Here is a 27,647-nt window from a genome sequence, read left to right as displayed (position 1 = left end):
CCAGTTGCGCTCTCTTTCTCTTCCCATTATCGCAACAATGACAATTCCCCGGCACTCCTTGCTCGCTACTTATCCTTAACAAAACCCGGGATAAATAATGGACGACTTGTTACCAAATGGATTCTCTTTTTATATATGTACATACATATAAAGGTGACGACGGCAGTCAGGTAAATCTGAAAGGGGGCCAAAGGAAACTCAAGTAACCCGAACGAACAGTATTTCTGTGTTACATCAGGCTTGGTCCAAATGAGAGTAAGAGGGTAGGAGTCTTCCAAAGGGGGGAAAAAAACCTTTGATTTTTTTTTTTTTTTATATTTTGAGCTCCTTACCCCCACAAAGAGACATTCTGATGTTTGTATTCACGGTAGCATTCTGACAAGTTGGGCACTGCGTGTCAATCCTTGCCCTCGCTCACAGGAAGTGGGGAAATGGAGTATCTCTGTTGGTCAAGGCAGCCCATGACTCTCTGAAGACTGGATGGAGCTAACTTCTCCGCCTCTCTTGGCAGCGTTCAACTAAAGTCGCCAAGTTTATTTGCAGCAATCTTTGGTTTGGATCAGCCTCCCAGCCCATCGTCAAAAGTAGTCCTCTTTCCTGTCAGCATCTCCAACGTGGCCTTTGGCTTGGTGGAACGGTTCCAAATCTTCAGGGTCACCCACCTCGCCTCCGTGGTCCTCCTGCAAAGGAAACAGGAAGTAGAAAGAGGACAGAGAAGAGCAACAAAGACGATCAGGGGACTGGAGGCTAAACACACAAAGAACAGCTTCTGGGATTGGGTATGTCTAGTTCAGGGGTCTGCAACCTTAAACACTCAAAGAGCCATTTGGACTCGTTTCCCACAGAAAAGAAAACACCGGGAGCCACAAAACCCTTCCCGTACCTGACTATTTCTTGAGTGGCCACACTCTTCAGTCACACACAGTCCCTCTTCAGGAGATCAACCATCAAATAGCAGGAGCATTTAAAGTCACAAACATAGTTTTTCTATATATTACCTACCCAACCGTAGGATAAATATCCAACAGCTTTCCTACCCTTTCCTTGCTCGATGCTTTCCAGAGGCTTTGGGAACGATGATTCCCACAACCCAGCCAGCACAAGAAGAAAGGACGGTCTGAACCATGATGAGTTGAGAAGAGATGGGAACTGGACTGTTGCCTGACCCTCATATTTTTGTGATGATGGTTGAGAAGATTTGTAATATTCAGCTGCCTAAAGGGTATATTGTCGGCGAGAGATCTGCGCCGAGCAAGGGAAGGAAAGAACCACGTTCTATTCCAGATTTGCAAGCGTGGTCACCTAGAAGGGGACCTCACTCGCCCTAAGCATCCAGCCTCGCTTGAAGGCAGATCAGCGCTTAGGAAACCTCTACCCATAAACCAGCATGCTCACAGAAAGATGGCCTATGAGAAAAAAAAGCAGAAAAAAACACCAAGCTTCATACAGGATCCTGTTCTTGGTCCTCCTGATAATCGTCCATTAAATTGTCAGCAACTTTATTTGACTGATCGGCTCCCTGGGGAAGAAAGCACATACCAAAGAATAATTTGCCAAGTGAAAAGCTAAGAAATAAAGAGATCTTTAAAATGGCGGGATTGCGATGGCCAAAGGCAAACAGCCTCAGGAGCACCCTATGCTATAGAGCGCCTGAAAATTCAACATAGCTGGGCCAAACATTTTTTGGGGAGAGAGAAAAAACCTCTAACGGACCAACAAATCTCTATCCAACTATTTAACTGAAGGAACCCAAGCAGGCTGCTTTCCAACTGTAACAAATCTGTTTTAAATCAGAAAATGCTCGAAGCCCCTTTCAGAGGCAAACTCCAACCCCCCAAATCAGTTTGGGGCACTTAATTCAGGAGAGATTCCCCAGGATCCTCTAGATCAGGGGTGTCAAACTCAAGGGCCATATCCAGGCCGCAATGTCAGATCCGGGCCCCGGGGCCATCCTGGAAAATGTAACGGGCCAGTCCACATTGCTTCAGCCCATTCTACCCAATGCAGCTTTGGCCCGGTCTACCCAGCGCAAAGAGGAAACATCGGGCCAACATGGCTTCGGCCCGGTCTACCCAATGTGAAGCAGCGGTGAAATCCAACTGAATCTATCCGGCTTGCACGATCCGGTAGGGCCGGTGGCAGGAGGCTCTGCCCACCCACTCGGACGTCATCATGTCTCGTTTTTGCCCGTATATGTGCTCACATTTCCGATCTAGTAGCGAAGGTCAGTGCATTTTACCCCTGGTGCGAAGAGGAAACATGCCAGCAGTTTGGGGAGTGGCGTCAAGCTGGCCACGACCACCCAGTTGGCCACACCCACCCAGTTGGCCACGCCCACCTGGCTCCCCAAGGTCAACCACAGCCCTGATGCGGCCCTCAATGAAATTGAGTTTGACACCCCCGTTCTAGATCCTAGTGCCCATCCTGTGCGGAATTCCACTGTCAGTTTCACTACAAACACCTTCCCTTCGAACGACGTTGGTTTCTGCGTCCCTCCGCCCAACTTCTAAACAGAGATAAAAACGAACCTTCGGTATTTTTTCCTTGCTCACGGCAATTGCCGGCCGATTTGTCTGGTGGGGTTGTTTGGATGGATCTATTTTTTCTTCAAAGCTGGGTCGTTCCAGTTCTGCCTCCTCAAACTCATCTTCCCCTTGATTGTTGGGATCCTGAGCTGGGTCAGCAACATCTTTAGGTCCCTGAGAGGAGAGAAGGATCACTTAGACCTGGGCTCAGCCCTTCGCGGTAAACCAGCTCAGGAAAGGGACCTTCGCCACGATTCCAGAAACGCCACTTTATCGTCGAAATTATATCCGAATCTCGAAAGCCTGCCGGAGGTTTTGCCTCCTCTTATACTAAATAAAACCAAAGTGGAGTTATTTTGGGTGTCCTTGTCACACCTTTCCTATTCAAGGACTGAGGTGTCATTTCCTTTTCTCAGCAGCACCTGAATATCGTTCTCAAAGTTATCTCTGCATGTCTTTATAGGCTTCACACGTGATGCCAAATGTCGGCCAAGCCATCTTCTTAAAATGGACACCTAACATCAAAAACATCATCAAAAAACCCACAACAAAGAATGTTCTTTCTGCGCCAACTCAGGAAGCTCAAACTGCCAAAAGAGCTGCTGATTCAGTTCTACGGAGGAACGATTGAGTCTGTCATCTGCACCTCTATAACTGTCTGGTTTGGCTCTGCAACCCAACAAGACAGACAGAGACTTCAGAGGATCATTAGAACTGCAGAAAAAAACACGGCTACCAACCTGCCTTCCACTGAGAACCTGTATAACTGCACGAGTCAAAAAAAGGGCTGGGAAAATATCTACAGACCTCTCACATCCTGGACATAAATTGTTTCAACTTCTACCCTCAAAATGACACTATAGGCCACTGCACACCAGAACAACTAGACACAAGGACAGTTTTTCCCCGAATGCCATCACTCTGCTTAACAACTAATTCCCACAACACGGTCAAATTAACCACTAAGACTGTATCACTATTATTCTTCTCATCCTTCCTAGTACCTATCTCTTCCCACTTATGGCTAAATCCATGTTGCTTGTATCTTTACAATTTATATTGTTTTTATTGTTTCTTAGTATAATTTCATCGCTGATTAGTATCCTATGACTATCACTAAGTGTTGTAACTTATGATTCTTGATGGATATATTTTCTTTTTTCTTTTATCTCCACTGAGAGCGTATGCACCAAAGACAAATTCCTTTTGTGTCCAATCACACTTGGCCAATACAGAATTCTATTCTATTCTCGTCCTAAACCAGGAGTTCTTAAACACTCAAAGAGCCATTTGGACCCGTTTCCCACAGAAAAGAAAACACCGGGAGCCACAAAACCCCTTCCCATTTCTTGAGCGGCCACAAAACCAGCATATGTAGTTGAATTAAATGTTCTGTTTTCTTCTGAAACTTTTCTTGGATTTATCCATGGTTGGCCTACCGGGGATTGAAAAGCTCAATAAATCACGTGCCGGCAGGTATCGCACATTGGCAGTTGTGATGCATATTTTGAGTGACAGGGAGCCGCAGCAGAGGGGTGAAAGAGCCACATGCGGCTCCAGAGCCACAGGTTGCCGACCCCTGTCCTAAACCATCTCAAATGATCCCACATTCTCTATTTCCACACCACCTTTCTCCTCTGTTGCTCCAGCTGTATCTACCATATTTACTCAAAAGAAAACAAATCGGAATTAAAAGCGACTCTTGCTACCCTCTTACCAGTCAAACCACGATTGGTTCCCACAACACCTTAACCCCCCCACCCCCCACCCAGCCTTCTTAGGAAAACGCAACGGGGTTTGCATAATGTTCGGGACACGGTGCTTCCTTTAGCAAACTGAATTGGGCAAACACCAAATCCTCTTCCATCTAATTACAATTTTGGAACTCCTTGCTGGAAAATGTGATGCTTGTTACTGATGATTTTGAAAAGAGGCTAAAGCAATTGAGGGAGAAGGCTATTAGCTGTTCCAGAGGGCCTTAAATCCTGGGGTTTCTCTCCCCCCCCCCCCACTCAACTGTAGCCCAATGCAACTGCCAGCTGGACTTGGCAGTTCTTCTTCATTTGAAGCCTGGGCTTGCTCCCATTTAAACAACTCTTGAGCGCTTCAGAAAAATAACCTTTCTGACTTTGCTTTAAAGTTACTTCTTTGCATTGCTTACCATCTGTTTCTGGATAATTGCTTCCTTCTGTAGGTATGTGTGGTTTTCTTCCTTCGTCATGCCACCATCTGAACAAAGCAAAGTCAAGAAGCATTGGGGGGTAAAAAAAAAAAAAAACATTGAAAAAAAAACTTCGTAAGACTTTGCCTACTTCCAAATTTCCTGGCCTCCAATTAATGTATCTCTGTGTGTGTGTGTGTGATAGGAAATGATAATTACCTAACTTGTTGGGTTGGCAATATATAAACCAGCATTATAGCTTTAAGCCTGTATTGCTGGATTGTAACATACTGTGTCCTGATTGGTTAACTCTGTAGCCAATGTCCTTAAGAGGGAGCTTGAAACTTGGTTTGTTTCTCTTTGCTGATCATTATTGCTCTGTGCTGATCGTTACTGCTCTTTACTGCTCTTTGCTGTGTTTGCTACTGTTTGCAACTGTTTATTGTGTATGACTACGACGACTGGTAAGAAGACTTTGTTATTGGATTATCCCTGGACTATTGTTTTACTATCTACTGCCTTATTTGTGTATGACCTGGACTGTTTATTGGTCTGTGCCTTATTACTATTTCCTAAAAGTAAACACAACTCAGTGTATCTGTGTGTTGGCTATGATTATTCGCAACTGCTCTCAGTCGCTTTCATGTGCACACCCTTGCTACTCTAGGGTTGCTCTGCGAATTCCTTAACAGTGTGTGTGTATGTTGATATTCTGCAGACACTTAGGTGTGGTTGGCTCTTTAGTGACCTCGGACAGTCACTAAATGAACTGTTGTAAGTCGAGGGGTGCCTGTACTGCTTCCTAATACTTTATAGCCCTCTCTAAGCGGTTTCCAAATGTCAGCCTATCACCACCTCCCCCCCAACAATCTGGGTCCTCATTTTACCGACCTTGAAAGGTTGGAAGGCTATATAACTACCTCCCTTCCTCTCTCCATCAGTTCTTTTTTGCTAACCCCCAACTCAGCATCCGGGTCGATCATCATTTTTCTTCCTCCAGATCAATCATAATTTGCATTCTCCTTCGCCCCAATAAGTTTCCAATCTGATCCTTTCATTAAAAACATCCCCTCTCTTCCAGCATGGAGTCCAAGTTGAAACCCAACATTCAGATTTCCCACAGGCTCCCCCTGTGACCCTGTTCCCGAAGGGTTTCGGCTTTGATGTGAAGCAATTAACCCCTGTTCTCCAAGGGCAGTTGTGGAATGTGGGACAGCTTACATTGCGAAAACTAGGACTACCTGCCTGGTGCCGGTCACATTCCTGAGGAGATTTGCTTTCTCACTGTTCCATTTTCTGCCAGGTCAGTTGTTCTACTATAGGTGTTGAGCTGCTTTTATAACTCTCTGTTGGCTCTTTTCCCTCTTCTGGCCCACCAGTGCATCTGCCCCCTATGCCCCCGCCTTGAAGGCTGCTATGGCTACCACACAGAAGAACAGAGCGGCAGCTAAAAGACTTGGTTTAGGACCAGGGAAAGACAACAACTTGAAACCCCCAAATTGTTTTTAGATTGTAATGTGGAGAGTGTATTCGAAAAGACAGCGTGCAACGTCCTCGCAGCAGTTTTTCCCCAAGCTGAGAAGTTGCCAGGACTTCCGCTCCCAGAATTCTCCAACCAACATGGCCATGGGCTGAGAATTCTGAGAGTTGAAGAAGACCATTGCTTCTGGAGATCCTCAAGGTTGGGGATGTCTAGCTAGAGACTGTTGGAATAAGAGTGAGGAGATGCAAGTAAGGTTCAAGTCCTCACATCCTGGTCCCTGCAGGTTGTCCCTCACCATAAAGTGAAGACCCAGCTGAAGACAGGGGCAGGTACCCACTCTGAGGAAAAATAACATATGAAAATAACGAAGCATTAAAATCAGCTCAACTTCCGGTATCTCTGGAAACTTGATAAGGTTCCATCTTGGCTCACCTTGAGTAGGTGGATAAAGTCCCTTGTGAAGGTGGAGAAGATCTACACTCACTATCTGTCCACCCAAGGCAATATAAAACAGGACCCCAACCTTATCCACAAAACTCAGACCCTCTTCCGTCCTGAAGACACTCTACACAATTGCCCCCTGTTCTGTCTCAGACGATGGGACCAACCTCACCACGTTGTTCAATCCCTCCTCTTCAGCCTTACCTGCGTGCAGGTCTCTCTCATCTGTTCCTCCGTTTTCAGCTCCCCAGAGGGTGTGTCGTGGCCGCCCTGTTTCCGTCTGTGCTCGACTGCCATCTGTCCTGCCTGGCTCAGATACGGTATCCAGGTGATACCTTTGCAGGTAAGGAAGAGCCCTCCCATCGTTCATCTGCGAGCTGCCTTTGTTGACCATCTCTTGCCAGCTGCGAAGGAAAGGGGCTATTACAAGCGCTGTTTTCCCATTCGTTTCATATAATTCCATAATTCCATGGCATTATATCCAAATTAGAAGGGACGCGATGGCTCAGTGGCTAAGACGCTGAACTTGTCGATTGAAAGGTCGGCAGTTCAGCGGTTTGAATCCCTAGTGCCGCGTAACGGGGTGAGCTCCCGTGACTTGTCCCAGCTTCTGCCAACCTAGCAGTTCAAAAGCATGTTTAAAAAAATGCACGTAGAAAAATAGAGACCACTTTTGATGGGAAGGGAACAGCGTTCTGTGCGCCTTTAGCGTTGAGTCATGCCAGCCACATGACCACGGAGACGTCGTCAGACAGTGCTGGCTCTTCGGCTTTGAAACAGAGATGAGCACCGCCTCCTAGAGTCGGGAACGACTAGCACATATGTGCGAGGGGAACCTTTATCTTATATCAAAATCGGTCCCTCAGCACTCTCTTCGGAAGTGGTATTCAGCCAGATTTGTTGGGAAAGGAGGAAACAAATTTTGTTAAAAGAAGATGGGTCCAATCCCTCAACGAACCCAAATCCCGGGTCAGAATGCAGATGTCAATTTAATCTTTGTAAAAAAAAAAAAAAAACCCACACAACAACAACCAAACACTCAGCTCACTCTTGGCTCCTCTTGTCTTTTAAGCTGGTCTATTTTTAATATTATGTATAGTTCAAGTGTTCACGAATGTTGCATTGCATCTTGGCAGCGGCTCGAGGGGAGAACTCTTTTAAATGAAAAGAAGGCAGAGCGGCAGAGATACCAGCTCGTAGCTGATTCTGAAGAAGGAGAATAATTTGGGAAAATAATTATTCCCATAGTTTTTACATTTGATGTCCCTTGCCCAGAGTTAACATTGAGGTCGCATAGCATACTAAGCCCCTAATGCGGATTGCTTGTTTGTAACTTAGTGTACAAGTGGTCCTCTGTTTATGACCACAATTGAGTCCAAAATTTCTGTTGCTAAGCAAGACATTTGTTCAACGGGTTTTGCCCCATTTTACAACCTTCCTTGCCACAGTTGTTAAGTGAACCCCTGCCATTGTTAAGTTAGTTAACATGGTTGTTAAGTGACTTCCCCTTCGACTTTGCTTGTCAGAAGGTCGCAAAAGGGGATCACATGACACACACACACATCCCCGGGACACTGCAACCGTCATAAATATGAGTCAGGTGTCAAACGCCTGAATTTTGATCCCGCAACTATAGGGATGGTGCAACGGTTGTGCGAAAAATGGTTATAAGTCGCTATTTTTTCAGCGTCGTCGTAACTTGGAATGGTCATTAAATGAACTATTGTAAGACAAGGACTACCTGTATTGCGTGAACCCACATGTCGTGGTATGTAAGCTGCGGCTGTCAATTTCCCAAAGTCTACCTGATCGTGGTTTGTTCACGAAACAATGCTTAGCATGACCGGGCAGGGTATGCCAGGAAAAATCCAAGGACTCACAATGGATCTTCAGCGTGCAACACTCTTTTGCACAAGTTGGTAGTGGTTTGCAAATCAAAGGCTAGAGTAAGCTGCTGGTTGGGACATGCCGTTTCATAGCCAGGCTGGACCCTTCAATTCAGAAAGCGCAAAATACCTCTGCACTGGTTGGCCCTGCTTGTTGGAGAGCTTTTTTTCCAAAACCCGTCCTTCTTCCGAAGCAGCTGGGAGCTTGAGCCTGGGTTCAAATGCTTCGGGATGGCCCTGTTGCCCTTGCATGTTCTGTCCTGCTTCTGGATCCTGCAGTGAAAAAGAGAGTAGAAGAAGAAACCATGGCTGTGTGGTCTTTAGACCTAATTCTTACTCATCGGAAAGATTCTAGATCAATGATTACCTCCCAGCCTCCCTTGAAGGTAGGAAGTAAAATTGAACTCAGCAGGGATCAAAGATTTTTCTCCATTATTTGTATGGAGTCTACTGATATTACTTTGATTTAATCATTTAAATTAATTTCAAAGCTACAGAGAGCCACATCTGGATAGGAGACCTTGAGCAAAACTCTAGAGTTGAAGGATCCATGACCTAATCACTTCTTGTTGTGGTCCGCCAGCAGCCTGCAGAGCTGGCAGCGGAATCGCTGTGAGGAGGCTGAGGAAGAACATGGACCTGGAGGCTGGGGAAGGCCCGGATGAGGGCTCTGCGTCGGAGGCAGAGATGAGGCCAAGGCCATCGGGGAGTGATGTGCAGACTCCGAAGCCTCCAGAGGCAGACAGCAGAGAGGCAGAGGAACAGGAGGAGTCTGTTTTTACTGCATGCATGAGAAGAGTTGCCAGAAGGCAAGAGCAGCTGAAGCAAAAAGGACAACTCAGGAGTAAGGCCAAGAGATGATTGGCCCCTCCCATAAGGCTTAAAAGACTAGCAACGTCTCTTGGGCTCTTTGTCGGCAAACAACGTTGATAAGATTTATTTCTTGCCTTGCTGCATTTAGTTCCTGTCGGTGTCTTCTGCTCTTGAACTTTTGCCAAGAAAAGCCTTTGGTAGATTGCCTAATTAGACCAAGGTTGGTGATAAGGCTGAAGAATTTGTGTTATGAAGAATTTGTTTTGAATTAGTTTGGACTACGCTGAGAATGAGTTAATTCTCAGCTGTTCTAATAAAGTCTGTTTGTTTCGAACTGATTGCGTCTGATAATACCTACTTGGGCCTGGGTCACAACACTTCTATACGGTGGCCCCAAAGACCCAACCCATTGAGAGCGCAACCCAAAGGAGGTTTGACCTTTACACCTTGGAATGGTAGCAAGGGGGCCAATAACCCAACGTGTCCTCAATTTCTCAAGTCTCCACTTGTCTTCTAGGGAAGCATGGTGTGGAAGGGTGTGCTATCTTAGCAGCGCCTACCAGAAGCTGTCCATGGTACTGATGACGTCTTACTTGACTGTTGTAGTCCACTCAACTAGACTTCTGCAACTTTTATCTATCCAAACTCATTCGATCCATTTATGCTTGGACCAAAAAAGTATATGAATATTCTCACCTGGTTCTGCACGCTATTCATCATCCGGGTGTAACGAATCATGGGTGCATCTTTGTGCCGAGCTGGCGGCTGAGCCGCAAAAGCCAAATTAACCTCCTTTGGTGGGACCAGTTGACCAAATGGCCTGTCCCCCTGGGCTCTGTTGTTGTCGTGTGAAATACGGTTTTCATGCATCACGTTCTCTTCTCCTTGACGTTTGATCCCAGGGGGTGGAATGGCGAAAGAGTTCCCAGGCGGAACAACAGCTTGGTCCTGGGGTCTCGGAGGTGCTTTAATGCCATCGTCCTTGGAAGCCTAGAAAGAGGAGCATAAAGTAGATTTGAGAAAGACTGTCCAGAAACTAAAAACAACAACAACCAAGTGTTGACACGATAGAGTGTCCCTGCTGAAGGCTCCAGCAAACTCCTTCTCCATAAAACGCCGTTCCATTCTCCTTTCTCGGTGCCAGTGAATCAAAATCCAATTCTTTTTGAGCTCTTCTACTGATTTTTGGTGTCCTCTTTTCATTGTTGCTACTGTTCTAAACTTTTGGGTTTCCCTAGCCCCGCTGATCGTAAAGAATTCAGATTTGGAGAAAGATGTCTTCTAAAATATGGAATGACATTGACGGACTGGGCTACTAACCGGGATGATACTGTTCTGATCTAGGCTCCCTTAAAAAGCAGGAAGCAGAGTCTTGGTCCCGGCAAAACCTCTTTTATTTACACGACTGTGAATCCCTTTCATTCACAGTCAGCAAGGCCTGTCCAAACAGTTTTTCAAAGGAATATTTCCCAACACAGACCTTATCTCGCTTGGCAAGCTGCCACGTAACTTGTTTCCAAGCGCAGTACAAGGCCAAACTTGGCACAGAGTCTCTCAGAGTCATGGAACGAACGAATTGTTTCCTGCAAAAGCCCCCTCCCCGTTTGCTCCTCTTTTGTTTCCTATGGGAGGGGCCAATCACCTCCAAGGTGTGGCTTTACTCCCAAGTTGACCCTGCTTTCTTAGTTGTCTTCTGGCAGCTCTGTGCATGCGCACACTGGGAACAGGCTCCAGCTATTCCTCTGCCTCACTGCTGTCTATCTCCCTCTCTGCCTCTGACGCAGAGCCCTTGTCCGAGCTTTCCTCAGCCCCCAGGACTGGCCCATGTTCCTCCCCAATCTCCTCACTGTCCGACTCTGTTGCCAACTTTGCTGGCCGCTGGCGGCCCATAACAGAGACATTGGAACCACACTATATTAGGCCTTTTATAAGGAATTGCTCTGGTTTCTGGACCCTTTTCTAGCACAACTCTGAGCCTCATAACTCACCTCGACGCCTCTCCCAAATTCACGATGAGCTCAGGTTTGCTAAATAACCTCCCCATCATCTCCCGTTTGTTTTATTACAGTGACATGTTTCCTGCCCTTCCAACGCAACTTACAAGTTCTCCCCCAAATATACATAGTGGGGGAAAAAAATTGCAATGAAACGAGAAGATTTCAGGCCACCAGGATGTATCCTACAGAGTTCCAGGAAAGGAGATGCTATTAGGGGAGAGAAAATACATCTGGAAGACATGGACTAGTCCCTCGTTTCTCTAAGGCCAGCCTTGAACCTTCACCTCCTGAAATGAAGCAGGCAAAAACTGGAGATAAGGCATTTCTGGGCCCCCTCCCAGCCTTAGTTGGTTTCCCAGCTGATTTCAACTCTGGCAAACATCTGGAGGATACTGGCCCCCAGATTGATTGGGACTGCTGTTCCCAGAATTAGCTAGCGGCCAGCATGGGATTTTAACCTCTTTGAGTCTGAACTGTTTTCTTACAACATGGATTTGTTCTCCAAGCTGGCTTATTATTATTTATTTATTTATTTATTAGTTTTATTTCTATACCGCCCTTCCCCCGAAGGACTGAGGGCGGTGTACAGCCTAATTAAAAGCACAAAGACAGACAAAATTTAAAAATAATTAAAATTATTAAATGATAGGCTCAATTTAAAACCCCAAATTTAAAATCCCATTTTTAAAAACCCAATTAAAATCTTTACCTTGATAGCCCAGCCTGGCGGAACAACAAGGTTTTGAGGGCACAGCGAAATACACGGAGATCAGAGATTTTATGAATTTCTGGGGGCAGCTCATTCCAAAGGGCTTGATCACCAGGTCAGCTGCAATTTTCTACACACTGCCTCCTAAGCAATTTGGTGGGTGGGCCAGTGGAGAAACAGAAGTGTGTGCTGTTTTAGCCTAATTCTTTGCTTTTTTTAAAAAAAAAAAAAACAGGCTTAGAAAATACGTCCAGGGTGGTTTTACAAGAAAGAACCTGGGACCAGCCTGGCATTTTCCCTGGCATTTCAAAGCAAGAGGCCGAACCTTTGGAAGGGGAACTAAGAACTGGAAATATTGTACCTTTGGTCTAGCAAGCTGCAACACGCTCGACCCCAGTGAGTGACCGTAATGCTGCTCTTTGGCTGTCCCTCCATCCTTAAAACTCGGCATCTTCTGAAGGGTTTCCTTGAGTTTCCGGAACTCTTCCATCTGAACCTGGAGGGAGAGCAAAGACCCACAAAATCCCCAAAGCTTTAGATCTTCAATAAGAAGAGACCTAATAGATCAGATCAGGAAGTAAATATACTGAGACCAATCAGTTTTTCTTCTTACTGTTCCCCCACAGCTGTTATCCAGGGTCCCCCGAGTTGTTCTTGATCTGTCTTTCCTCCCCAAATTTCTCTAAATCGCTTTCAGAAGCCATCTACCGAAACGCTCTCCGTATCCAGTGGCAGTGAGTTCCCCAGGTTAAACCCCCTTAAAGCGGCCTTTCCTTTGAAGTGTCCCACGTTAGTCCATCTGCCACTTTGGGGAGGGGGGGAGTTATTGTGTTAAGGGGTGAGATTCTGTCGGTTTGGACCGGTTCGGGCGAATCGTTAGCTCCGACGATCAGCTGAGAGCGATCAGCTGGGCCCATCCGCCCGCCCCTGCACTATACCGACCTATATTTCCTTTGTTTGAAGCCCAGCTGACTGGCGCGGCAGAGCAGATTGCCGCGCCTCACTGGGGTTGCAGTAGAAGGTAAGTTTTAGAGCTTTTTTTCAAACCTACTGCGTGCACGGAGCGCGTTCGACGAGCGAAGCGAACTCAGCGAACCGGTTTTTAACACCAGTTGAAATCCCACCACCGAGGGAAACCCATTTTACTAGCTTTTGGCTATGCTGGCTGTGAACCATGAGAGCTGAGGTTCGGCCCCTCCAGGCAGGGCCAAGGGCTTTCACGGAGAACCGAGCACTGAGTTACCTGAGCGTTGAGGAGCTGCGAGTGAACGTCCTGGTGGGCTTTCCGAAGTAGCTTGCTCTCCTCCCTTAGTTTAAAAACAGTATCTGGAAATTCAATTCAGTTCGGTTAGAGGGTGCATTCTCCCCCTTCTTTTACCCCCCCCCCTCTTCCTCCTAGAGGGGTTCGGATGCCGTCTTTAAGAGAGGCGTTCCCCTCCCTCGCAACCCTGGGCTCAGTTTAGAGCCCAGGGTGCGCCCCCTCTGTGTCCTCCCCACCTTGTAATCCCACCACCTCGTTGTCCTTCTCCCGTTGCAGCTGGGAGTATCTCTGGATGTGGGTCTCCACCGCCTTGCGATGCTCCAGTTTCAGCCCGTTGTGTTGCAGTTGCAGGTCCAGGAACTGCTTCTTGACTTCTTCGTGCTGGTTCTGGGGAAAGAGTCAAATCCAAACCGAAAACATGGGAGCAAAACAGAGGTGGGTTTCAGCAGGTTCTGACCAGTTCTGGAGAACCGGTAGCAGAAATTTTGAGTCGTTCGGAGAACCGGTGGTAAAAATTCTGACTGGCCCCGCCCCCATCCATTCTCTGCCTCCCGAGTCCCAGCTGATCAGGAGGAAATGGGGATTTTGCAGTATCCTTCCCCTGCCACGCCCACCAAACCACACCCACAGAACCGGTAGTAAAAAAATTTGAAACCCGCCACTGGAGCAAACCCTAACAATGGAGCGAACGCGTCTCATTTCTGCCTTCCCAAATTTCACAATTTATGGTGTGTATTTTTATCTGTTGATCCCTAAACCCAGCTGGGCAGGTTTTTGTTTTTGTTTTTTTTAAAATTTGATTTATATGCCGCCCTTCTCCGGAGACTCAGGGCGGCTTACAATGCGTTAAGCAATAGCCTTCATCCTTTTGTATATTTATACAAAGTCAGCTTATTGCCCCCACAACTGGGTCCTCAATTTACCTCCCTTAGAAAGGATGGAAGGCTGAGTCAACCTTGAGCCTGGTGAGATTCGAACCTGCAGTAATTGCAGGCATCTGGTCTTAATAACCAGCTTAATAACAGGGTGCCTTAGACCACTGTACTACCAAGGCTCTTAGGTTTAGATGGAAGGCAGAGTCCAAGCTCCAGGTCAAATCCCCAACCCATGGTCAACGTGATCACAATTCAGACGCTTGGCAACTGACTCATACTTACGACGGTTACACTGTCCCAAGTTCATGGGATTCCCCTTTTGCGACCAGCAAAGCCAGATTCACTTAGCAACTGTGTGTGTGTGTGACTAACTTAACAACGGTGGCCAAGAAAAGCCGTAAAACGGGGCAAAACCCACTTAACAAATGTCTCGCTTGGCCACAGAAGTGTTGGGCTCAATTGTGGTCGCAAGCGGAGGAGGATCTGTATTTTAAGCAACCAGAGAGGATTTCCTCCCTAAATTTGGTACGTGGAAGGAATAAAATCCAGTTTTTTGGGGGGTGGGGGGGGGGAAACCAGGATTGAAGTTCTCCCTGCAACAGACTTGGTGAGTTTGGATTATCACGGAACCGAATACGTCTTGTCTCGAGCCCCGTTTTGCATCTGGCTGACGGGCTGGTTTCTAATTTAAGCCGAACAAGCTGATCCAGGAACGTTGAAGTCTCTCTTCCCTGAGTGAGTCTCGGGGAAAATGCACGCAGAGCTGCAGCCACTCTTCCATCAAGCCAGGCTGACACATAATCGATAACACTCTCCCCCCCCCACCATGGCATGACGCAATGGCGCAGTGCTACTTAACATGGCCAAGTTTACAAGCCAAATAATTGCTGCTTTTACTTGAGCAGCAGGAGGGAGAGATTTATGGGGGGGGTCTTACCGGCCTGGCTTGTTTCCATTCATGGATCCTTTCAGTGTGTTGGTGTGCAGGGTTTGTGTGTGCTAAATTGAATGAGGTAGGAATATTTGCTATTCTAGCTTTCCCTGCCTCCAGCGTTCCTCATTGTTTCCGCAAACCCCCCCCCCGGTGATATGCGGCAATTAGCAAGGGATAATTACGGTTGCCAACATTAGCCAGACCCGGTGGTTTTAAAACTCCCTTGTTCCCAAAGTGGTTGAGCTGTCCAGTGTTGGAAACAGTGTCCCGTTCTTATTCAAGACAGGGCAGCAAACCTCTGATTCATGCAGAGTTTGAAGAAACCTGGCTTATCGCAGGTTTGAATTGTGGGTAACTTGAATGCCGGGAGCTGTTGAAAAACAAGACCCTGGATTACATTGCCCTGATTAGTGACTGTTGTGGTCTCTTGGCCCCTCCAGCAGCCGACTCAGAGTAGGAGGAGGCGTGGGAGTCAGGATCAGCCTCAAGGCAACCCGAGAGCTCCGAGGGGGAAGAGGGAATGGAGTTGTCCGAGAGAGAGAGAGAGAGAGAGGCACAGCCTGGGCCGTCCGTCAGCCCTCAGATGTAGAATCAACAGCCCCCAGGTCTAGAGGTAGCTGATGAGGAAGAGGAGGAACAGCTGGGTCCAGTGCCTGATGCGCAGAAGGCAGAGGAGAGGAGAGCAGTGGAAATCTATGGGCTGGTCCTTGGGATGGAAGAGCCATTGCTGCTAGAGAAGCCCCCACCCTAGCTCTGGGGATAAAAGGCAGGGGGCGGAGATGAATAGATGTGACAGACAACTATTCATCTCCCTGCGGGACAGACTTGTTAGCCTGTGTTGAGAGAGAAACTTTTTTGCCGGAGCTGCCGGCACTCCTAACAAAGGAATCATTGATTTAAATACAAAGGGTTTGTTGTGTTTGGTGAGCTGGGTCAGAACAGTGACAAGTGCTCTCCAGAGCATGTCTCGAGAGCCACAGGCTACCCCCCAAACTAACCAAACTTATAAATACAAGGCGAAGAGGGGTCTCCTTACCTTCAGTATCTTGTGTTGTGAACTTAAGGAGCCGTATCTGTTCATAGAATCTTGCTGCGGTGAGAAAAATCACAATAATCATGATTGCGACTAACTGCGCAAATAATTCACAATTGTCCCTTTCTCTTAAACCTACATAAACACCGTCCTCAACTCTCCATCACTTTAATAACCTACATAATGGCCTACTGGAAGTTTTTAAGAAGATGTTGGGTAACCATTTGTTTGAAGTGGTGTAGGGTTTCCTGCCTAAGCAGGGGGTTGGACTAGAAGACCTCCAAGGTCCCTTCCAACTCTGTTATTCTGTTGGATTTTGATTGTTTTCTTGAATTAACCCCTCCCAGGCTCACACAATGCATCAAATCACCCTCTGAGCAAATAGACTTAGAATCCTATCACATACTTGCAGATTCAGAAAAACCAAACTTAGCATGTAGTAAAACTGCAACTATTCGGTTTTTATGTGCTGTGTGAACGCTCTCTCTTTATTAAGGGCAACTTCTAAATCCTGCCACAAAGGTGAAAAGATCACAGTGGCTGCTGGATAACTTTGTTTTGTGCCCTGAATTTCTCGAGAACGCAAGTAAGGATGGGTTAGCAAAGGAAGAGAACATTTTCACTGAAATCCAGCACACCTTGGATCTAGACTGAGCCTCTAAAACTCTTCTCCCTCCCCTTTTTTTTTTTAAAAAACACACGTATGCCTTCCAAAGGGATCCAATTTTACTCACCTTTTCTTTATTGAGTGCTTCCTGCGCCTCCAGTTTGTATACTAAAAAATCTACAAGGCAAAGCAGAACAAAAAGGAAATTAAAAGGAAGGAAGGAACGGGGAAAACGGCGAGATGCAGGTTTACTGAAACCTGGTTTACCTTGCAGCGAGGTTTATGAAGTTAATAGGATGGAATGCCCCCACTATTTAAAAAAAAATAATAATTCCTGGGCAAGCAAGTACAATTTTAGTCTAGGTTAATAATATCTACTTATGAGCGGTTGCTGGAATACACTGCTTTCTTGGGAGCATCAAGTAAGGAAACGGAGGTCAGCTCTTTGGGGTCTCGACTTTGTCAACTTCTGGACTTCAACTGGCTGGGGAATTCTGGGAGTGGAAGTCCACAAGTCTCAAAGTGGCCAAGGTTGGACGCTAAGCCTTAGATTCTCTTTATGAATTCTTCAGTGCCAGACAAATTTAGCCATCATGGTGCTAAAGAGATACAGTGTCAGGTTTCGATGCTATCTCAAAATAAATGAACTTCCAAACTGCCGATCTTTAAGGAAATCTGCAACCTGATCCTGACTCTTCCCGGTCGGTACTGACCTTTGCCCCCCCATCCCTCCCTTTCCGATCCCCAATTCTCTGCTTCTCATTGGCTATCTTCCAAGTCACTCTCCTGATTCCTTTCTTCGTCAGGTCACAGGAATGTCTCCCCCCTCCCCATCTCCAAGGAGACTGAATCTTCAAAGGGATTTAGCAGGCAAAAGTTCAGGCTTGTCCTCCCTTTTCTATGTCAGTTCTGAGACGCTGACACACAGAAGGTATTTTGGACATTCTGGTCAGGGGTGGGCTTCAAAAATTTTAGCAAGGGTTTCTCTGCCCAGTTGCTGGGTGGGTGTGGCCTAGTCGGCCTCCTGTACCACGGTGGGGGAGGGCATTTTTGTCCTCCCCAGGCTCCAGAGGTTTTTCTCGAGCCTCCGGGCGGGCGAAAACGGCCTTCCCAGGCTCCGGAGGCCTTCCAGAACTTCCAGTAGGCCCGTTTTTTGCCCTCTCCGAGCCTCCGCGCGCGCCCTGCACTTACGGGCTGCGTGGGGACTCCTGGGATGGGTGGGGCAGGGTGGGCGGGGCCAGCCAGGAGTGGGATTTGGGGGTTCTCCGAACTGCACAGAATCTTAACTAGAGGTTCTCCCGAACCCCTGCCAACCCCCAGCAGCCCCATCCCCAATTCTGGTCCTGCGCGATTTCACTGCTCATTTCTGCCTCGTGGCCCATGGAACCTGCCCTCTGTCTGATTTTTAAGTGTCAAGGATTAAACTCACACTGGAACGATCTTTTCAAAAGAACCGATCGCGATCCGAGATTGGAAAACCCACCTTCTTTTGTTTTCTTGTGCTCGCTGCGTTCTTTCTGCAGGGAACGTTCAAGGCGGGATCGGTGTTCGTAAACGACTGCAACCAAGTTGGGAAAAAAAAAAAAAAGGAAGTACGTACAATAGCAAGCAAAAAATACGACCTGCACATTCACACAGTTAAGAGTTCTTTAAAAAAACCAAACAAACACGAATCCATTTGCATTGGGTTCCGTTCGCCCCAGAAAGTGGATTGCAGGAAATTTCCATCCATCCAATTCAGTAAACGGAGTCGCCAAATGAATAATGAAGAATGATTATTCCTGCCTGCCACACAGCAATTAAGGATCCAAATTTTAAAATGTGAACAGCGATAAGGATGATGAAAAAAAAAAGAATAACTGCAACAGAACTGCTCCAATATTCGGCTCATACAAAGCAAAAGGAATTGTGAAAGAATATAAAATTTGACCTGCTGGGTTAAGAAACCGTGTTCAGAATTGCTCTAATAGTTGATCAAACCTGAACCGTATTTTTAATTTAGTGTCTTAGAATGTAAACTTTTTAGCCTTTAGATTTCAATCTGAATCTTTGCCATCAAATTGCAGCCAAAACTTTGGGGATTTTTTAAAAAGAGATGTTGACTTACAATGTTGATAGGTCACCTTCCGAAGACCAGATTACGAACAGATCTTATCAACGTATTTGCTAAGAGTGGACAATGATTCAACGGCACATAAAATGAAACGGGAAGTTGACTTTGGCAAGCACTGCCCAATTCAGCCTGAAATTAGACGGTGACTTAACACAAAAGCCCCTGTCCAGCCAGCTGAAAACGTGAACGGGATGAAAACGTGAACAACATTGTTGTTTTTACCTTTTGAGTTTTAAAAAAACGGAGACCGCTTCCTTCTTGTTGTTATTCTTTTTCCATCCGCTAAGTCAAACAAGACCAAGCTCTCTTTTCCAAATCCTGGATCTTTAACAATGGTGTTTTGTAAGCTTGAAAAGGGAGTTCTACAAAGGTTTTTTTGTTTTTAAACTGATCGAATTTTGATAGTCTGGCAGGGAAACTAAATGGTTGGATCAGATCTGACGTTTTAGAGAACATTTGGCGGCTGCACACTAAGGACTAGAAACACGCAGAAGCCAAAATGCATCTCTTTTTTTTTTTTGGAACATTGAAAAATGCTCAAAAGTATTCCCATTTCTACAGCCTCCATCCAACCTGAATTGCATGGTTCTCTCTTTTGAACTACATACCTGATCATTGGCCCAAAGTCACCCAGCTAAGGCTAAAACAGGACTCGAACTCACCGTCTCCCTCTTTTTTAGCCTGGTGCCTTAATCACTAGACCAAACAGTCTCTCTCTGTGGATGGGGTGTGTGTGTGTGTGACTTTGAGATAATCCACCCGCCCCCCACACACACTTTTTGCTTTTTTGCTAGAATTGTGTTTTCATCTCCACGTTCCCCCAACTTCAGCACTACATCGAGATGAGGTTATCGCAAAGGGCTAGATTAGGTTAAAAAAAGGGGGTCGCTTCATTTGTGACCTGAATTTGTGAGCCGTGGTGGCGCAGTGATTAGAATGCAGCATTGCAGGCTGACTCTGCCCACTGCCAGGAGTTCGATCCTGACCAGATCAAGGTTGACTCGGCCTTCCATCCAGTGGCGAAACCCTCTGCGGATTGCCGTGTTTCCCCAAAAATAAGACCCTGTCTTATATCTTTTTGAACCCTGATTGTTGGAACCCAGATGTTAACTCTGTACCCCGCTTGGAGAGGGCATGTATAGCACTGTGAAGCAGTATACAAGTCTATGTGCTGTTTGTTTGTTTGTTTGTTTATTTATTTATTTATTTATTTATTTATTTATTTATTTATTTAATCAAATTTCTATACCGCCCTACTCCCGAAGGACTCAGGGCGGTGAACAGCCAAGATAAAATACAGATAATACAAATATTAAAAATCCCTTAAAATTATTAAAATTATTAAATATTAAACACAGATTAAAACACCCAATTTATAAAGTCACGAATTAAAAAATTTAAAAAATTTAAAAGAGGGGAGTTAGGCTGTTGCTGTTGTGTTGTATAAGCCAGTGGTGAAATGTAAAATTTGTTACTACCGGATCTGTGGGCGTGGCTTGGTGGAAGGGGTAATATGACTGAGTGGGCGTGGCCAACTTTTTTTTAAAAAACCATTTTTTCTACAACCTCTTCGGCTGAAGAGGTTGTAAAAAAAATGCTTTTAAAACCTCTGACGATCCCAGCTGACTTGCCTGATCGGCAGAGGCTTTTTTTTCCTTTTAAAAACATTTTTTCTATAACCTCTTCAGTCGAAGAGGTTGTAGAAAAAATGCTTTTTAAAAGCCTCTGATGATCCCAGCTGAGCCGCGCGATCATCAGAGGCTTTTTTTTTTTTTTTACTTTTAAAAGCATTTTTTCGGCCAAAGAGGTTGTAGAAAAAATGCTTTTAAAGCCTCTGACGATCCCAGCTGACTTGCCTGATCGGCAGAGGCTTTTTTTTCCTTTTAAAAACATTTTTTTCTATAAAAAATGCTTTTAAAAAAATGCTTTTTAGAAAATGCTTTTTAAAAGCCTCTGATGATCCCAGCTGAGCTGGGAACATTTCATCCCGATATGAGCCCAGCCTTGTAAAAAACATTATGGATGAACGAGGCCGTCCTTTGAAGCTCTAATGTGATTGCTTTCTTTCGGCCCCAACCATTGACGTGGACGCAACTGTTCTGTTAACTCAGGTTTTCTGCCTTGCATGACACACACCACAAAAAAGGCATTCTAGCGTTGGGAAAAATCCAGTTTATAGGCAAAACTATTAACCGGTGGCTGGTTTTGCTGCGAGGGATTAGCATGGAAATTTTTAATTGATGTTTGTCTTGTGTTTTTAAATAGGCTGTACACTGTGTGAGTCCTTCGGGGAGAAGGGCGGTATAGAAATAAAATGATACTTATATTTACTTACTTTTCCACTCAAGCCCAACTGGATCTGTAAAAAGCTTTTCGAGGGTCTCTGCTTCTTTGCAAATCTATTCTAGGAAACAACGACTGGCTGGAAAAAAGCAGGCCAGGCTGTCCGACCAGAATTACTGAAGCGGGCACGAGGCCAGGATTTCTGAGCTGAGAGCCAAGTCCTATGCCAAGCAAGCAAACATATAAAAAAAAAAAATACCGCACACGCCAGCAGGCTGAAATAAACACACACACACACACACATACTGTATGTAAGCAACGGGTCACAAGGATTTTCAGAGCTGGGACACGTGTGCGTTTTGCATCTAGAGAAGGCTGTGATTTTCAGAAAAGGCGTCTTTTCTCCGTGCGAGCAAAGAAAGTATTGTGAGCCGCGCGCAAAGCAGAGTTTGGAGATTTCTTTTTTAAAGTTTTGGCATGTTGGAGGAGTTATGTTGGAGTGGCCTTGCGATCTGTATTTATTTTCATTTATGTGTATTTATACCCCATCTTTACATGGGGCTGCCCTTGGGGTGTACCCAGAGGTTCCAGCTGCGGGCGCGTGGATTGTTACAGGAGCTTCCCGTTACTCCCGTGTTACACCTCTCCTGCGCGAGCTGCACTGGTTACCGGTGGTCCTTCGGATCCGCTTCAAGGTGCTGGTGCTTACCTATAAAGCCCTTCATGGCATGGGCCCGGGGTACCTGCAGGACCACCTTCTGCCTGCCTCCCACCGCCCTGTGCGCTCACATAGGACTGCCCTCTTCCGGGTGCCATCGGCCAGACAATGTCGGCTGGGGGCGCCCAGGATGAAGGCGTTCTCTGTGGGCGCACCGACCCTCTGGAATGGGTTACCCACGGGGCTCCGGACGGCCCCCAACCTCCGGTCTTTCCGCTGTGACCTGAAGACATGGCTTTTCCAACAAATTTTCTGATCTGATGGGTGATTTTTAATCGGGAGATTTTAATTGATTGTTTTTAGCAGTTATTTTTATTGTTTTCATCGTTTTAATTTCTGTGAGCCTCCCCGAGTCCTTTGGGAGAAGGGTGGCGTATAAGTATAAGTAAAATAAATAAATAAATAAATCTTTATTTATTTATTTTTAAATGAACAACTCGAGGCAGTGGACATATCTAACTACTCCTTTTTCCTCCTCTTTTCTTCAAAAAAACCAACAACGTCCCTGTGAGGCGGGTTGGGCTGAGAGAGAGGGACTGGCCCACGGTCACCCAGCTGGCTTTCATGGCTAAGGCAGGATTAGAAATCAGGGTTGCCTTAACCACAACCACCCCTCTCAAACTGCATGTCAGAATGTCTCCAGGGCTTACTCTCCGGCACCAAGTTTCTAGTCCTCTTTCTTGGAACGATCGAAAAAGTGACTCGATAATCCCTCCACGTTTTTTGATGTCTACGGCATCTCTTCTTCCTATCTGTTTGGTGCCTGTCTTCCTGCTGTTCTCGAATTCCTTATGACCGGGGAAAAGTACAGTATTCCCAGCCGGAGAGTGTTGACATTTCAAAAAAAATCCAGATTATGTTTCTAGTTCTCATGGCGTCGAATAAAAGGCGGGCCAACCATCTTGCAGGCATCTTTTGAAGGCGAGAGAAGATGGCAGAAATTCTGTTTCTCCCCCCAACCCCATAATATTAGAATTTGGCTGACGGGTAGCAACAAGCCTTCCCATACAATGATGTACATTGTACAAGATCCAGAACCACAAGTGAAGATAGCTTAAAATCACAGACAGGGAAGTGAGTTTTACAGGATTCAGAGACGGAAGGAAATCTTTTTTCAATCAGCCAACAGATAAAACCGTGGAATTTGCTCCCGGAGAGGCTGTGTTTGCATAACCCTGCTGTACGACACACCCCCGGATGTTGCAAAAATGTAAACACAATCCATTATTTTGCCTTTCCACGTTGTTGCGTGGACCAGGCCCACACAGTACCTCTTCCTTCCTTGAGCTGCACATGACATAAGCCCAGTGTCAGCACTTCACACCACATTTACTCTAGTGCTGACATAAGAAGGAGAAGCGGAGGCGTCTGGAAAGGGACGTTTGACTTTTCACCTACTTATTTTCCCTGGAGATAATATCCCCTAGGAGATGGGATGGGAGGGGGGAAATTCCTTTGAGCTGGAGCAGTAGATTAGGGGTAGAGTGACTTGGAAGATGGCCAATGAGTGCAGGGGAGTGGGGAACGGGAAAGGGAGGGTTTTGGGTCTGGAAGTCAGTGTTGGCTGCGATGGAGTCGGAGTCAGAATGCCGTGCTTAATAAATGGGAGTTTTTCTTCAAAGACTTTGTTTGAAATGCAATTTATTTGAGACGACCTCGAAACCTGACACCCAGCTGTTGTGATCGTAATTAGCCCCGATTTAGGGTCTGCCAAGTAGGTGATTGCTCCGCTAGATAAGTTTGAAGCCTGAAATGTTGAAAAGGGCACCACCAGGCGCTTAGAATAATAACCAAATGGGACTTTGATGTCCTAAATTAAGCCATACCAGGTGGGAAGACATCCTTCCTTGTGGATTATTGCATCTCGTCCTCAATTTAAGACTTATGACCCTTTTTCACATTTAACGACCGTTGCAGCATTCCCCCACATGATCAAAATTCAAAACGCTCGGCAACTGGCATGTACTTCTGACGGTTGCAGTGTCCCGGGGTCACGCCATCCCCTTTTTGCGACCTTCTGACCAGCAAAGTCAAGTGAGGGGTGGGGGGGAGCCAGATTTCTTTAACAACCGGGTTACTAACTTAACAGCTACAGTGCTTCACTTAACGACGGGGGCAAGAAAGGTCGTAAAAGGGGCTGAAACTCAATCGACTGTCTTTCTTAGCGATGGCAATTTGGGGCTCAATTTTGGTCGCAAGCCGAGGACTACCTGTATCAGTATTGTCCCGACGGGGATCAAAATGCCGCCTTAGAAAGCCTTCCCCAGGCCAGCACCATTCTTTTTATCTTCTCAATCACCCTCATTTTGTCTCCTTCAATGACGTAGTCAAGTGCTCTCATTGCGGACAAAAGCTGACCTAGATAAACCTTTAGACCGATTTTTATTTTTCTAATATCAGGATAGGCAAGAGGGTGCCCACGGGCACCCCCTCCCCTAAAGTTTCCTCTCACAGCGCCTTTCTCCTCCAGCCCTGATTTCACTTTTCTTTCCGAGTCGTTGAAAGCTGAAAGGAGGAAGGGCTGGGAGGCAATTCCCCAAAGTGGCTCCTTCCTTCCTTCCTTCCTTCCCTCTTATCTATGCATTTTTCCTTCCGTTTCCTTCCTTCCTCCCCCTCCCTCCCTCTCTCTTTCTTTCTTCTATCTATGCATTTTTCCTTCCTTCCCTCTTATCTATGCATTTTCCTTCCTTCCCTCTTATCTATGCATTTTTCCTTCCATTCCCTTCCTTCCTTCCCTTCCCTTTCTTTCTTCTATCTATGCATTTTTCCTTCCTTCCTTCCTTCCTTCTTCCCCTTCCCTCTCTCTTCCTTCCTTCTCTCTATCTATGCATTTTTCCTTCCTTCCCTCTTATCTATGCACCTCCTTCCTTCCTTCCTTCCTTCTTATCTATGCATTTTTCCTTCCGTCTCTTTCCTCCTTCCTCTCCCTTCCTTCTCTCTATGCATTTTTCCTTCCTTCCTTCCTTCCTTCCTTTCTTCCTTCCTTCCCTCCCTCCCTCTTACCTATGCACTTCCCTTCCTTCCTTCCTTCCCTCCCTCCCTCTTATCTATGCACCAGCCTGCCTGCCTTCCTTCCTTCCTTCCTTCCTTCCTTCCTTCCTTCCTTCCTTCCCTCCCTCCCTCCCTCCCTCTTACCTATGCACCAGCCTTCCTTCCTTCCTTCCTTCCCTCCGTCCCTCCCTCCCTCTTACCTATGCACCTTCCTTCCTTCCTTCCTTCCCTCCGTCCCTCCCTCCCTCCCTCTTACCTATGCACCTTCCTTCCTTTCCTTCCTTCCTTCCTTCCCTCCGTCCCTCCCTCCCTCCCTCTTACCTATGCACCTTCCTTCCTTTCCTTCCTTCCTTCCTAACAAGCCCAGGTCAAACTTTGCAGCCAAGAGAGAGTCTCTTGTCCGAGGTTACCTTCCCCACCTGATCCTACCTGGAAATGCTGGGTGGGGGGGAGGCGGGGAACGGAAGAGAGGATGTCAAGCTGACCCTTGTGGCCTGGGAAATTCCTCCTCCCCAGTAACCCCCAGGCCTCTCAGGACTGCCTCCCTTAGAAACGGAGCCCTGGCTGGGCTGGAGATCTGACTTCATCCCACTTTGGCAGGAGAACCCGTTGAGATCTAACTAAGGGAAAGCAGCCAACGCAGGGAGGGACGGAACTTCCCGGCAGATGGGATACTTAGGGGTGGGTGGGAAACCCCAACAGCAACCCCCAACACATACCCTGAACCCGATCTCTCTCTCTCTCCCCCCCCCTCTCACCTTGCAGCTGGGCGGAAAGAGCTTCCTGTTGCTGTTTGAATTTGGAGGCTGAGTCTTCGGCAGCCTTCACCTTCCGCTGGAGATGGTTGTAGAGGAGAACTCCAGAGCCCAGGCAGGCGAGCGCTAAGAAGCAAAACCCCGTTTGCAAAAAACCTTTCTGTCTTCTGCTACAAATGGCAGTGCCCATCTTGGAAACTCGGTAGGGGCTTTTCTCCCCCTTTCTTTCTTTCTTTCTTTCTTTCTTTCTTTCTTTCTTTCTTTCTTTCTTTCTTTTCCCCCTTCTTTTCTTCTTTCTCGGGTTTTTTTTTTCCTTCTTTTTCTTCTTTTTTTACCAGCCTGCCATCTGGTTGAAATCAGACAATGTTCTTTTTCCCCTTAAGCTTCGGGGCTTTGCAAAACAACAACAACAACAACAAACTGTTCAGCAGCTTTCGTCTTGGGTTGGCAGGCCGGGCAATTCTTATCCCTCTGGCCGGAGGAAAATGGGGGGGAAAAAAGGCATTTGCAGGCTTCAATCAAAAAAAAAAAAAAAAAAAGTGTCTCTTGCCAATCTTTAAAAAAAAAAAAATGGAAGGAACTTCTTATTTTTTTCTCTTCTAAAGTATTGACTTCTTGTCTGGAGTATTATTATTTTTTTTTCCCTTGCTCACCCAGACACACAGATCCAGGTTGTGCAAATAAAACTCCGGAAACTTTTGAGGCTGTAGAAGAGGAATTTTTTTTTTTTCAAAGTCCGAACAAAGCTAGCAAATCGAGAGGGTAAAAGTTTCTTGACTGCCTGGCATCCCGGTCCCTCGCTCCCATAGCAAATCCTTTCCGGTGGGAGAATCAGGAAGAAAAATAAAATAAAATAAATTCCCTTTATCAAGAGATTGAGCTGTTCGGTCCTCCCAACAACCCCTCAGCCAGTTTCATTTCAGCTTGCAACAGGAGGAGGAAAGGAAAAGGGTGGAAGGGAAGAGAGGAAACTGGACTAAAGAAACCCACCAGATCTATTCCCCAGGCTGCTGCCTTCCTTCCTTAGGCTGCTGGAGACCCCCTCCCAGCAAGGGCAACTTATGGGGAGGGGTGGGAAGCGTGAAAAGCAAGCAAAGGAGAAGGGGAAAAAAAATAAAACAGTTTGGCAGTTTGGAGAAGGGAATGAAGGATGCAGAGCTGGGCGGAGCTGAACTAGGAAGGAAAGGGGAGGCGGTGGGAGAAAGGGGACGGACGTTGAAGGGCTAAAAAGGAGGGGAGGAAACGCGGATGCAAGAAGGGAGACTCTCTCTGGCCCCTGGGATGCCTTAAGGTGTTCCCGGAGACAGAAGTATGTACTACTTCCTTCAAAGTTTCCACCAGGAGAAGACCAGGACCGAGTCTCATGGTCTTCCTAAGCAGAGAGAGAAGGTGTTTTTGGCAGCTAGACTGCTCCCGAGACTGGTGGTTCTTCTACTCGAAGCTTGGAGTTGGCCATGGGTGCTTTCGAGGGCACAGATTCACCCTTGGCATCCTGCAATTGCTGTTCATGGTCGGCTGAGCGAGTTTGCCTGGACCCCAGTCATGGGAAGTTGCAAACTCTGATGTTTTGGTTGGTGGGAAATCGAGCCAACTCTGACATGCATTTAAAACCATGGTTAACCAAACAAGGGGCTTAAGTTAATGCCCAACACCTGAGTTCGTTTTTGTTTGTTTTTCCAACTTTCCGGCTCTCCTCTCCAAGTGGGGAACAGTTTTCGAAAGTTTGATGGAAACTGAGTTTTTGGCTGTTTGGAGAATAAGCCCAATTCAGGCAATGCGTTTATTGATTTAGGACACACTCACAAAACCAGCAAACACACTTTTTAAGTTCCCTGAATCTCTTTCTCATGCTGGACCTTAAATAATTTATAGCTCAGGCTGTAACGGATGAGATTTATTTTCTTTGTTTTTAAAGTCTGCTGAACAACTAGAAAATTAAACAGAAACAATCGTTGGTTAGTGAAACTGTTCTTCTCTTACAGCAAAAATGTTGTGCTTGGTTTTAGTGTGTGTGAGAACATGGCTTGTGGCTCTGAAATGAACCCATCTCGTAACACGGTTT

The 27,647-nt window shown here is 46.3% G+C and overlaps 2 protein-coding genes and 1 long non-coding RNA gene across 3 annotated transcripts in view; 1 reads left to right on the top strand and 2 right to left on the bottom strand.

The window, feature by feature from the left end:
- MIB2 (MIB E3 ubiquitin protein ligase 2) overlaps positions 1 to 27,647 on the top strand; it is an 80,901-nt gene that overhangs the window by 18,101 nt on the left and 35,153 nt on the right. The gene's annotated exons all lie outside the window — the stretch shown is intronic.
- LOC117675844 (uncharacterized) lies at positions 107 to 26,737 on the bottom strand. The gene is made up of 14 exons (XM_034434872.3): positions 25,589 to 26,737; positions 18,209 to 18,283; positions 16,853 to 16,902; positions 16,122 to 16,175; positions 13,513 to 13,663; positions 13,259 to 13,341; positions 12,377 to 12,511; positions 10,006 to 10,299; positions 8,627 to 8,769; positions 6,815 to 7,014; positions 4,687 to 4,754; positions 2,529 to 2,699; positions 1,448 to 1,519; positions 107 to 680 (listed from the first exon to the last, which is right to left on the bottom strand). Exons 1-14 carry the CDS (start codon positions 25,773 to 25,775, stop codon positions 579 to 581), a joined length of 1,785 nt encoding a protein of 594 aa, XP_034290763.2. The 5' UTR covers positions 25,776 to 26,737; the 3' UTR covers positions 107 to 578.
- On the bottom strand, positions 20,011 to 24,073 carry LOC148111855 (uncharacterized). The gene is made up of 2 exons (XR_015730065.1): positions 22,334 to 24,073; positions 20,011 to 21,825 (listed from the first exon to the last, which is right to left on the bottom strand). It is a non-coding gene; the product is annotated as an uncharacterized LOC148111855 (long non-coding RNA).

This window comes from Pantherophis guttatus, chromosome 15 (assembly GCF_059756535.1).
Source record: "Pantherophis guttatus breed Tessera chromosome 15, ASM5975653v1, whole genome shotgun sequence".
NCBI classification, from domain to species: Eukaryota; Metazoa; Chordata; class Lepidosauria; order Squamata; family Colubridae; genus Pantherophis; species Pantherophis guttatus.
The sequence above is the reverse complement of the archived record's forward strand: the minus strand, read 5'-3'. Positions and strand labels throughout refer to the sequence as shown.

Excerpts from the sequence above, each read along its gene's own strand:
- LOC117675844 (XM_034434872.3), bottom strand. The coding sequence starts at position 25,775 with ATGGGCACTGCCATTTGTAGCAGAAGACAGAAAGGTTTTTTGCAAACG. Across the intron at positions 2,700-4,686 it reads CAATTATCCAGAAACAGATG|GGACCTAAAGATGTTGCTGA; the intron begins GTAAGCAATGCA and ends CTCTCCTCTCAG. Across the intron at positions 1,520-2,528 it reads GCAAGGAAAAAATACCGAAG|GGAGCCGATCAGTCAAATAA; the intron begins GTTCGTTTTTAT and ends TTTCTTCCCCAG.